The sequence below is a fragment of the Periplaneta americana genome, chromosome 11, assembly GCF_040183065.1.
Source record: "Periplaneta americana isolate PAMFEO1 chromosome 11, P.americana_PAMFEO1_priV1, whole genome shotgun sequence".
Taxonomy (NCBI): Eukaryota; Metazoa; Arthropoda; class Insecta; order Blattodea; family Blattidae; genus Periplaneta; species Periplaneta americana.
In genome coordinates, this window is record NC_091127.1 from 158,783,845 (window position 1) to 158,797,689 (window position 13,845).

At 33.2% G+C, this 13,845-nt stretch overlaps 1 protein-coding gene across 1 annotated transcript in view; it reads right to left on the minus strand.

Moving 5' to 3' along the window:
• Positions 1-13,845, minus strand: part of PsGEF (Protostome-specific GEF) — a 509,082-nt gene that overhangs the window by 186,266 nt on the left and 308,971 nt on the right. Inside the window, exon 9 of the mRNA XM_069840300.1 lies at positions 12,301-12,355. Within this exon, the coding sequence (XP_069696401.1) occupies positions 12,301-12,355 (55 nt within the window). The remainder of the gene's footprint in view (positions 1-12,300; positions 12,356-13,845) is intronic.

A 13,845-nucleotide genomic window follows, 5' to 3' on the forward strand; every position in this document is an offset into this window, starting at 1 on the left:
TTCTTTAAGTCTATGAGGATTTTAGGACGCTTGCAAAGTGTTGGCATTTCCCACGTCAGTGAGGTGGGAATAAAATGAGCCGCTTTCAACTTTTCTAGAAAATTTAACTTCACGTAAGACCTATGGAGAGGGACACCTTCTCTCCCAATAAGGAAAGAGCAGCTAGATCATAACATTTGTGATGGATCACGTTCCCTACGATTTTTGAGGTTCTGGAATATCCTACTCTTCCAACAATATTTATCAATGTTCAGTTTCCAACATACACTTACCTGTCAGATATCGAATAACTTTTAAAATAACCCAATGCTGGTACTTATTACTTAGGAGAGAAGTATGAAAGATGAAACTTATCGTTCTTCTTGGTCTACTGCAGTCTTGCGATGGTGACTAATAATTGCGAGCGAGAGCTCGTTTATGCCCGCTGCGCGCGCGCGGAGCTCTTTTACCTGTAAACATTGCTAAAGGATGTACAGATCTTAGAACACAGCGCATCATGACGGAACGGAAGCGCTTGAAGCTTTCAAGGAAGAGTGGAAGATACAATATTTATGCTTCGAACATGGTGATGAAGTCCAGTGTTTGTTGTGTAAAAAAATATGATTTGCAAAAAAAAGCAACATAAAACGGCATTATGAGATGCAACATGAAAAAAATATAGGGATTTTCAGAAGAAGAGAGAAATAAATTCATTTCGGAATTGACATCGAAGGTAAATTAATTTACATTTGGGTCAGTAGATTGTATCTAGATTCCTTTTATTTCTTTATTTTAAATGTATTGTTAATGTTTTATTTGTTGCTTGTTTCTGGATATTTACTTTTATTAGACTATGTGTTTCTTTAATTTAGAAATCATATTTTATCTTTGATTGCACTTTAACTTATACTATTACTAAGCTCAAAATGCTGATTCATTTTTATTCCAATAACTATTTTCAGGATTTTGAGCAAATATGAACTAAATATTTTGAAAACTTTAATGCAAGGAGCTTTTTTAGTAACGTCAACATAAAATGTACTTGAAATATAATTTCAAAACTATTAGACCTACTTGCACCAAATTTTGTACAGATGATATTATTATATATCTGTTTATATAGTTTAAATTTCACAAATTTTGACCGAAATTGTGGAAGTTTTAAAAGTCATACATATCCCCTCAAATGATATACCCCAAAAATTACGATAGCTCTCAAGATCTTAATTTAATCAATTTGTTTTTTTCGTGTTACGTGCATCTCACAAATCACTCTAAGAAAACTCATTACATAATCACGACTGGAGAGTAAGGACTATATATCCACAATCACACAATCAATATACTCTATTTCAATCAATATTGTCATTATTATTTTTTCAATAAATACTCAAAAGTACTTAGAGATCACACACGTCGAGCAGGTAGACCCTATTAGTTTCTCCTAACCAATGAAGTGAAATATTTACATAATACATAATTGCTTTTAACAATAAAATGGTTTACATACAATTAACTTTTCCTATTTCTCTTTTTGTTCCTAAAAAACCCTTCCCTTTGCGATTTGTTTATATATGTACATGTATATTAAATAACTGTATAATTAGCCCTATTACATAGCCAGAAATTTAGTAATGCAAGTTATTGTAATAATTGCTGCCTTTATTCGCTGCAGGTGCATGTACTGTACATCCCTGTTGTCTACGTTACGACGCTACTTAGTGGATGCGCTATGCGCTCGTGATCAAGGTCGAGCTCTTCTACCGTGATTGAGAGCTAATATCGGCTCATCCCTGAGTTACTGACTACAGCGCGTGTTATCAGTAGAGCAACCAGAAATTCGTTCTAAAGGGAGCAGGTCTAATTCCTTCACATACAATCTAGCATCGCAATTGACCGGGAGCTGAAATAAGAACACTTTCCTGATTTATCTAAATAAGATTATGTCCGCCGAGTTAGCTCTGTGGCGTGTCTGTCTCCAGACTAGCATACTCGGGTTCGATTCCCGGCGGAGTCAGATGTTTTCATGTAAATTTGTACCTCGTAACTAGGAGAGACGGCGGTGCACAACTTCTAATCGCTAGATTGTGCACCAATATGCCTGGGTTAAATCCCAAATCTCTCCGCAGTGCATATGAAGAGAAGGCATATGTCACTGTCGATAGTGATTAGTCCGTCGGATGGGGACGTTAAGCCTGGCGGCCCTCTTGTTGCTATTTGACAGGAGTAGGCTACGTGCCGGCACCAGGTTTCCCCTTCTCTCTTCATCACTAATAGACGGTAATTATACACAGTATTTAAAGGGTGTAAATGATATTTTGTTATTGAAGTGTTGTATCAGTGAAGAAGTATGTTGTGTCAGTGAAGTGTGTTGTGTAAGTGAAACGTGTTCCTGTCAGTGAAGCTTTATAGTTTATAGTGGCAGTGCATAGTATTTGAACAGTGAAATGTTTTTGAAGTGTTAGTGAAATCAGGATAGAATCAGTGAAATGTGTCGTAGTTCCATTGCAGTGAGTGAGTTGACAGCGAAATGAGTGTAGTGTTGAAAGGTACTTGTGCAGATATATGAACATATCATACTCGTGGGTTTTAGTTCGAACATAGGTTTAAAGTACAAATTAGATTTACTTTAAATGTTATTTTAACTGATCGTCCTTCATTTAATTTCGGACATTCCCTGTTGTTAAAATTATTATCATTATTATTATTATTATTATTATTATTATTATTATTATTATTATTATTATTATTATCATTATTATCATTATTATTAATTATTGTTAGTATTAATTATTAGTATTATTATTAATTGTATTTTTTATTAATTGTGTTTATTATTGTCTTTATTGAGTGCAATTAGCTACCACTGCCACCGGGTATATACCCCTTGCAGTGTAAATAAATACATACATCTTCTTCTTATACTTGGTTATTTAACGACGCTATATCAACTACGAGGTTATTTAGCGTCGATGGAATTGGTGATAGTGAGATGATATTTGGCGAGATGAGGCCGAGGATTCGCCATAGATTACCTGACATTTGCATTATAATTGGGGAAAACCTCGGAAAAAATCCAACCAGGTAATCAGCCCAAGCGGGAATCGAACCCGCGTCCGAACGCAACTTCGGATCAGTAGTCAAGCACCTTAGCCGACCGAGCTACGCCAGTGGTTTCATCATCATCATCATCATCATCATCATCATCCAAATATAAATAATTGCAGTCGACAAAACTGGCAAAATACATGAGATGGTAATGACAAATGTAACTGTTATAAAGTAAAATACTGTGATTAAATATCAATTCCCTGAATAAAAAGGGATTATTTTGAATTTAAATAATAATAAATTGAAATTATAATTATCTATATATATTTTTTTTTAATTTCTGATACCTTCCGATAGATAACTTTCATCTGAATGTCGTAAACTAAATAAATAAATAAGTAAATAAATAAGTAACTAAATAAATAAGTAAATAAGTAAACAAATAAATAAATAGTTATAATATAATGGTAAAGTACCTCTGACCGAGATTCTAGCTGATACATCAATTATCAGGCAGTACAGGGACATCATTTTATTTTTACTAACATTTTTAATATTAAAATGTCTATACATTTAGAGAACCGGAAACACCGTTCGCTATCCCCTTCCACGACTGGAGTTCGATGATACTGGCGTAAAACACAAACACATCACGTTACTAGGTATAGGAGGGAAGAAAAGTAGTTCGTCCATTTACGTAAACTAGGAAATATCGCAATTTTGAGTTCGATAATTTTCATTAGGTTTTTCTTTAATCAAAATACAGTACTGTATTAAGAATAAGTGTTTTTACTCACGAACTGAGTTATCCATGCGAACGTATTCATTATGCAGTGTATATTATACTGTCTACAGCACATTAGCGTACAATATAGAGAATGAAGTTCAATTGAAAAATAATCATAATATGGATATTTAAACACATTTTTGAAAATGGTGGCCGTTCATTTCGATACAGCCTTCAGTTCTAATGTGCATATTATCGCACTATAGACTATTGCATCTAATTCCAATTGCCAGTTTCGTCCTTCGTACTAGTAACTCATGTTGAAATAATTCTATACCTACTCTACAAAAGAATACCTTACGCACTGTAAATTCAATCTTCACTTCTGTCCGACCCGTTCAGATAAAATTACTCAGACATGCTATCTACTGTCCGTCCAAGTGGTTATGCCGCAGGATCGTAGAAAGGGGGGGGGGAAATCACGTGACAGTTAATTACTTAACGAGGCCATTTTATTTAAGTTATTTTAAACAGTTGTATAATATTACGTAAACGTCCAATTCCTAACAGAAATTAATCTTTTCAGAAAAGAGCTAAGACAGCCCAGCTTTTACAGAGGGGCGAGCAGAAGCAGGTGGGGGAAATCGAGATGCCACGTAGGCAAACGAACAGTACCTGTGCGAAAATATGGTTCAATAATGAAAGCTCTTTCGTCACTGGAAAACGCGAACATATTTCTGGAACGTACTATACTCACTAACTCAGTGCTGTTTACTATATGCGGCCTTGATTCTGTCTGGAGGACAGTTAAAACTTCATTAGTAGAAGGGGTGGGAGTGAAGTACATTCAAAAACTCAGATACAATAAAAATTGAAGTAAAAATAAAATGATGTCCCTGTACATCTCACTGGATAATGTGTGTCATAGGAAGAACATTTGTTTGTATACATCTGAAGTCTGATTCGTGTAATATGTTACTAGTCAGCGATGTTTGCAATGGAGGGAGAAAAGGAACTTGCCACCCTACCCATTATCTCCTGGCTTAGTTGTTTCATGAGTGGTGCCTTATTGGTGTCACTTGTGGGGTTCAGACTTGTGATCGGACAGTTGACTAAACAAATGTAATGGTAAACAAACTGAAGCAAGAAAAATGACGTAACGCTGAAAGATCATCACTGGGACCAAATTTAAGGGTTTGAAAGTCGAACTGTTCATATCGTGATCTTGTTGTTTATAATGACTATTTCGTTGATATGACGTCATTCCATTTTCTGTCAATGAAGTGTAATGAAATTTTAAATTCCAACAATCACAGTCATACATTGCGATAATTTCTGCAGCTGGATTTATGACTATCAATTTATCGCATGATCGTTGTTTTGTTTAGTCAATGTCGCCAACTGTTTTCACGCAAATCGATGAGCATGAATCCACTGTACTATAAAGTGTGAAACCCTACTTCCACATCTACATCTTCATATTCTAATTCCATGTCCATTGTATCTAAAGAAAATGACACTACTTCATAACAATTGTTCATTTAATTAATGTAAATTAATGTTATTTGTAATTATACTATAAAATGTTTAAACTAAATTATGATTTCGGCAGATAATGAAGACGTATTTCTGTTATAATAACAAGAGAAAAGTGCAGTACATGTAATTAACATTGTTAAACCTGTATTTCGCTTTTCTCAACTGGCATTACTGAATAACATTCAATTTCTTTATTGCAGTAATCGTTATTCATCTATTTCGACTTCACAATGTCTGAATAGATTAAGTATTCATAAATATACACAATTATTAACATTTTGTGAGCGAATTTTAGGGATATATTATTTACATTTTTATTTTATTCACGAAATAGTCCTAATAAATGTCACTCGAGGTCTGAGATTACTATAGACAATTTAATAAGAAACTTAGGTATAGGCTCCAAAATATTTCTGTGCAGAAGATTATTTTTCAGTTCATTGGTGAGCTCAGTTTCATGTATGCAGTGTCAAACGTCTAAATGTCAGGAGCGATACTGTTGTGCTTGACGAGAATAAAGGACTAGCGAGTATCATTGTTGCCGCTACCCAAACAGAGTTCTAAAGCGACGTTGTATGTTATTATCCCTCCTTGATACGTGCGAAGTGCAGCAACTCGTCGAGCGCAGCACAAACACAATACACTATGTAATTACACCCCGGCGTCAATGTTCTTTTGTCGATGATTATCATCCAAAATAGATTTGCTTAGTTTGTGTTACGTTTGAGCTTCCTGTATACATTACAGTGTTCTGTGAGACCCGTATGCCTTAAATTTTACCATTATGCAGCATTTAAACACATCGAATACAGCGCATGTAAATCTAATTTTCAATTCAGAATTTCAGCAATAATTTTCTTAATACCAATCAAATGTTCGTTTATTTTGTTAGTCTATACTAATAATAACTCTGTAGCCAAAATTTTTCTGGTAATTTTTATTTTCCAAAAATAATTGGTGTTAACATGTATAATTAACCATCCTGAAACCGAAAATCGCTTTTTTGAAATTTTTGTTTGTATGTCTGTCTGTCTGTCTGTCTGGATGTTTGTTACCTTTTCACGCGATAATGGCTGAACCGATTTATATGAAAATTGGAATATAAATTAAGTTCGTTGTAACTTAGATTTTAAACTACATAGCGTTCAAAGTACTTTATTTAAAAGGAGGGTTATAAGGTGGCCTGAATTAAATAAATCGAAATATCTCACTTATTTTCATGAAAAATATTACATAACAAATGTTTCTTTAAAAATAATTTCCGATAAGTTTTATTCTATACAAACTTTTGATAGGACTGATATTTAATGAGATAAATGAGATTTAAAATTACAATAACAACGCCATCTAAGGCGCTGTATTGAAATAAAAACAAATGACTTCGTCTACAAGGGGCCTTGGACAACAACAATCGAAAGGTATTAAACATAGCCTAAGAGAATGTTTCTGTGTTTGTATGAAGTAATATCGGAAGCTAATTAATTGTTTAATTATTATTTCACCATTGGAAAGTGTAGTTTCTCTAGATGGACATAATTCTACAATGATATTACAGTAACTTCTGAAACATATAGCAAGTAATATAAAGTATACACATTAAAACTAAATTATATGTCAATCTTCATTAAACTATGGTTGCATGTAATAACAATTAAGAAACATGTTAAAGGAATTGTCATTGTACCAAATGATTGCTCTCTGGACCAAAATTACCGCATTTTAATTATTTAAATACAATTTAAATTAAGTAACATATTAAACGATTTATCCTTCTATCAAAAACGAATGTTCCCTGGATGAAACGTCCTATTTTAATTATGTAATTACTTTATATTTATTTCTAACAGGTGCAGCGGAGCGCACGGGTACGGCTAGTACACAATAAAATTCTGTATCATGAGCTTGGACAATATTGAGAGTTACAGGAAAAATTCTAGTTGAAATAGCAACACACAATACAAAATCTTAACGAGGACCTTGAATCTATATCTGCATGGGCCAGAAAGTTTGGTTAGACTCTCAATGCAAGAAAATCACAAGCAATCCTAGTGGGACATCAACGTCTATTATGCAACATTAATCCTGCTCTTCCACTCAAGTTAAACGACACAATAATCCCTTTTGCTTCCTGTGTTAAAAAACCTTGGAGTTTCTTTGATACGCATTTAAACTGGAATAACCAAGTAACCCATATTATCAAAAAAGTGCTTTCCATACTAAATTCCTTAAACAGCATTCGAAAATTCCTCCCGCTATCACTCAAGAAAATACTAGTGGAAACACTAGTAATGCCCCACTTCGATTATTGTGATTTTCCACTGACTGACCTCAATGTCAACCAGTCCCAAAGATTACAACGTGTTCATAATTCTTGTGTTCGCTTCGTCTGCGATGTCCGTCGCGCTAACCACATTACCCCATCCTTCCAAACTCTAAACTGGCTACAGCTTAACGAACGTAGAAATTTTCATTCTCTTGTTCTCCTTTTCCAAGTCCTTCACACCTCTACACCTAGCTACCTTGCCTCCCGTTTCAGTTACCTGTCATCATATCATAATCTGTTCACACGCACGCAAAATAGCCGCATACTAGCCATACCAACACATAAGACATCATCGTATTCATCATCATACACAATCTCGCTCTCGCGCTTGTGGAATACCCTACCCAGCGACATCAGAGACTGTCGGAATTTAGTAGCGTTCAAAAGCAAGCTTATTAAGCATTTTCTTACTGCGTAGAGTAGGTTTAATTTTTACTTAATCAATAAAAGAAATACTTCTCTCTTCTTAACTTTTACAATAAACTGTCTAGCTTTCATTAATCAGTTAATCTTTTAGTACTTTTATTTTTATTGTATTTTGAAATTTAATATTAATTGTAATTATAATTGTAATTGTATTCTTAATATTGTAGTTGTAATGCCCTAGTACAGGGAAAGAGAAGGTCTGATGGCTTTATCTCTACCAGGTTAAATAAATAAATAAATAAATAAATAAATAAATAAATAAATAAATAAATAAATAAATAAATAAATAAATAAATACGGTCCACCGCTGTGGAGTAACGGTTAACAAGTTTGACCGTGAAACGAGCGGGCCCGGGTTCTAATCCTGGTTGGGACAAGTTACCTGTTGCGGTTTTTTCCGGGGTTTTCCCTCAACTGATGGAACAAAACAAAACAGTATCATAGTTATCAAAATAGACTGATTTTATTATCAGATATTACCTATAGTGATATAAACAGAAAAAAATTATCAAATAAATTAGCATTTCTAAGAAACATAAAATATAACGTTAAATAAAGCGTTAATATTTTTTGTGCGGGATCGTGCGTATTTGCTTGCTTTCCGCACAGAACCAATACGCAGTAAGCGTGAAATACCACATTCAGTATTCCCAACGTAACACACATAACAATTTCCCTCTTCTTACCGCTTAAGCGCCACATTCATTTTACTGCTTTAGGCTTTTAACATATTATTTTTAGAGACGTTTAACATAGTAATAATTATAAATTGGAAACTTACCACTGCAATTTCACCTAAATTGCAATGTTAATTATTGTTTTTAAATATTTGCAAAAATTAAGTAAAGTCTACTACTCCACGAAACTTATTGCATTCCTGATACAAGTAACATTAAGGAAGCCGTGAAAAAATCAACGAGACTCCAGATGCCGATGTTATTACTGCAATATGTTATATAAATAATATTGTTAAAATATTAAAATGAAAAATAAATCATTACATAACCTTACCGTTTGTTTTAAGTTCGCATTTATAGACTGGGGGGGAAAAAAAAGAAAGACGTATATCACGGCCTGCTGGAGTATAGTAAACACAGAAAACATTTTACAGCAACAATGTTGAAAGATATTTTGGTGTTCCGAAGTTGCCGTCATTAAACAGAAACCAACATGGAGATTTCATTGCAACTAATTAGAAATTCGTCTTTCAGGTATGTAATAAACGATCTTCTCACAAAATAATGTACGATACACGAGCGGTATGTTTGTTTTCATGTTCTCGGAAATTAAAAAAGCTCAATTACGTTTCGCTTTTTCAATCTTTTCCTCGAACATGAAAACGTCAACATACCGCTCTTGTAACGTATATTACTATTTTTACTTGAGATTGTACACTTGATGTCAAACATACGAAAAAATCCTAGCCTTGTAATACGGACCTAGTAATTAAATAAAGATTGGGGAACGGATTATTATACACTGCAAGGTAGAGACGATGTTTCAAATAGGCTACTTGATTGTTTATACATATATAACAGTTGCCAAAACAGATAAAAGTTCAGTCTGGTATAAACAACTGTGACGATTCAAGGCTGCTTGACGTCCGAGAGTTGACCACTCCCGATGTATTGAAAGTTCGCTTGATTCAGTCATCGACGTAGGCAATACTATAGTGCGGGTTTTTGGCTTTTCGGATTATTATTATTATTATTATTATTATTATTATTATTATGTGTTCATAAGCGTTTCAATTTATTTCTGTGTTGTTTTAAAGAAAATTCACTAAACGAGGGGGGGGGGAAACAAAAAATCAAGTTGTTGAAAAATTCCAAACAATGAAATTATGCACTTAGACACTATATTTATGTGTCCATTGCATAAAACCTCATTGTTTTACAAAAAATTGTCATGGATTTACTTAAAAATAATGGTGGCCATTTATCCCTATATCTTATGGCCATCTCACCCACATATGTTTGGTGAGATGGCCAGTGGCTTGTTATATTTCAAACGTGGTTTTTTATTACGTCAGTGAATTCTATGCGCCCTGAGACACTGTAGTGGTGAAATATAACCTTGAAGAAACGTATTTAATTTGTTTCGTAGTTCTTTACCAAACGGTTATCCTGTTCTAAGTGATTTAGAAAACTATAGCCATCTAACCCGGAATTATCCTACCACTAGCATCCATCTAATACGTCGTCATGTTACTACTGCCAGTAGTCACTGTAATAAGATATATTTTAACAAATACATACTGTAAATTGTGAGCTAGGATTTAGTTGTAGGAATCTTGTAAAAACTGTAATTAGAAACCGTTTTTCAGTAAAAAGAGTTAACACTGCTAGCAATAAATCTTAAAGGGCTTACTTGTAAAGAATTTCAATGTTTAAAGTGACCGTAAAATGAGGTATTTTAATGTGATGTAAATTCAGTAGTAATTGATTCTAAACATGCCTACGTGTAATGATTTGCTTACATAAGAATATCTAGAGTATGGTAAGATGTACTGAAAGTAATATAATTTCAAGAAACAAATTACTTAACTTTTTGTTTCTGCAAACCTCATTAATTTTATCTTCTTTGTACAATTATTCAGAATATTGCACAAGTTTTTCGCAATTTGCACAGATATAATGGGTTAAACTTTAATACAAAAAATGTTGTTATATGACTTACACAAGGACTACATATTATTTAAGAGGTAATTATACATTGAACGATGAATCATTACAACGAATATATTGTGTAAAATATCTCGGTGTAACTATTAATCATAATTTGATTTTTCATAATCACATATTTAATATAACAAATAGTGCTCTAAAAAATTTGGGTTTTATTATTAGAACAAAAACTTTACAGAACACTTCGACTTTGACACTCCTTTTTAATGGTCATGTTCGCGCTAAATTGGAATATGCCTCTGTAATTTGGTCACCCACTTGCAAATCACATAGTAATCAAATTGAAAAAAATAAAAAAAAACGATTCTCTAGATATCTGTATTTTAGAAGATATCATTGTTCAGACCTGCATAACAAAATTTCGTACAACAATCTACTTGCTGAATTAAATTTAATGTCTCTTGCCAGTCGTAGATTACTTGCTGAGCAACTTTTATTATATAAAATATTCAACCGTCTACTGGATAATAGCGAAATATTATCACAAATCCAGATTAACGCTAGAACATCACATTTAAGAAATCGTCAATTGTTATATTATACAAAACCAAACACTTTATCACATAAAAATTCACCAGTGTTAAAAATGTGTTCAAATTTCAATGAAATATGTAAAACATGGGATCAGGATTTCTGCATTTCTTACATGGAATAGGACATTTTCTTATTAATATACTGAAGGTAGTCGATTTTACGTAATATTACTATTTGTTACTCTGTAATTTGCGAACTATAGCTACATTTTACATTTTTGGCTACGATATCCATATTTAACTATTTTTCATTTATTTTATTTTGTATTTTTCATTTATATCTATATCTGTGTCTTTTATTTAGGTAGTATCCAATGCTTTTTTTTTCTTTCCTTTTCTCATTTTCCATTTTAATTTGTATTTACACTTGTATCTGTTTCATCTCTTTTTCATGTTATCTATGTTTTTTTTTTTTTTGTAAACGAATATCTGTACTGTATATTGTAATTGGGGCTTTGTCCTGTTATAGGAATGAATGAATGAACAAATAAATATAAATAATTTCTCTTTTGTACATTTTTGTGACAATTATTTATTTTCTAGCTTAAAGTCTGGATTAAACTACCATGTAGCAAAATGTAGTAGTCCGAGTAGAGAGACACACAGAGAGCAGACGGGGCTAGAAACACTAAGCTGTTTTGGGCCAGGAAGCGAGGATTCTCTCCTATTTAATACAACTTGCAACAGAGATTTCTACGAATTAATGCAGATAATGACGGTCGACGTTTTGCAACAAGCAAGGAATTCTAACCACCCATCGCCACTATCTGCTTTCCGCGGCTGGATCCTTCAGCTAAATCCTTATGGAGGGCAGTGAAATCTCCACATTTCTGACGGACATAGAAACCAGACTTGCTGGATTTATAGGTAAAAACATTACCGCTTGATCCACCTAGAAGAGTTGGTTTCTGTTATTGAAAGCATTAGTTTACAACTTCCACATAGGCCTATTATTATTCAGAACTACACTATGGGGAAGAATGGGTCTGTCTTTACACTTAGATGAAAAAGTGCAATGTATATTAATTTACTCACCTTTTTAACTGCATATTTCACCGCAAAGGACATACACCCCAAGAACTCGCTTCTCCTAAAAGAAAGAAGACAAGTGCGTTAAATTAAGTCTTCTTACAACTTAAACATAACAAGAGAATCATTGCAGATTTTAATGAGTTGTCATTAACACTATACTTTGCAAGCAAGGATGTTTGATTACACTGTTCTACAAGGGTCATTTTTCTTATATGAAAATATGTGATTCCAAAGGATTTTTATATGGCAAATTCAAATCTGAAAACAGAAATTCGCTATCAGGCACAGTTTTTTAGTTATACGGCAATATACGTCTCATTTAACTTACATTTTAAGTTTGTGATAAAGATGGTGAACTTTGCTTAACAACAGTTGCCTACAGTTAATTTTGTTCTTCATTGGTTTTCATTTTCAAATTGTGGCATTCGTATTGCTAGTAAAATTTTATGTTAATAAGCAAGTCGTTTCACAGGATTTAAAATTGAGTTCAACTGGCATTATTTGGAGACATTCCTTATCATGTGAGTAAATATACATTTTCAACCATAATATTCCGACATCTGTGGTATATAAAATATGTGAAACTTTACATATTTCTCTTTTACAGAAACCTCCTAAATCATAGAAATAAAATAGAAAGATTCTAACAGAGAGAGAGAGAAATCTTGAGTTTAACCTGAAATTCTTGTTAGAAGAAGTGAGTATTGTTTGTTTACATGAAATATTGTTTCTGCATATGCACAATTCAACTCATGATGACATTCTGCAATGATGTTTGTGACCTAATGAATACTTTGAATTTCAAATACGAACTACAGGAGTGGAGACGTTTTATGGATGCCTCAAAATACAGTCTAAAGGGAGTTCTCCTTCACAATGGGAACATAATGCCTTCTGTCCCAGTTGCCTATGTAAGCATGACTAAAGAGTCATATGATATTTTGAAAAATACGAGTATGCTGAGATTAATCAAATATAATGAGCACAAGTGGAAAATATGTGGTGATTTGAAAATAGTTGCCATGACATTAGGTATGCAACAAGGCTACACCAAATATGGATGTTTTCTATGTGAGTGGGGTAGTCGCGATAGGAATTTCCATTATAAAAGAGAGATTTGGCCTGAAGTTAAGTGGAAAGTTGGAGAAAAAAAATATACTCAATGAGAAATTGTTAGCCAGTGAAGATGTTCTGCTGCCCCCTTTTCACATCATGCTAGACCTTATCAAACAATTTGTTAAGGCCATGGACACATCTGGAAGAGGGTTTATGTACCTTTTAAAAAAAGTTTCCTCGTTTTTCTGCAGCAAAAATTAAAGAGACCTTCAGAAGGATTCAGATTTTGAACAATGCCTTGCACCAAAAGAAAGAAGAGCGTGGTCTTGTTTCAAGAATGTAACGCAAAATTTTCTGGGAAGAAAAAAGAGTTAATGACTTCGAACAATTGATTCAACAAATGATAAATTCATATAGAGATCTAGGATTCACATGTCTTTAAAAGTGTATTTCCAAGATTCTCATCTATATCATTTTCCTGAGAGCTACAGT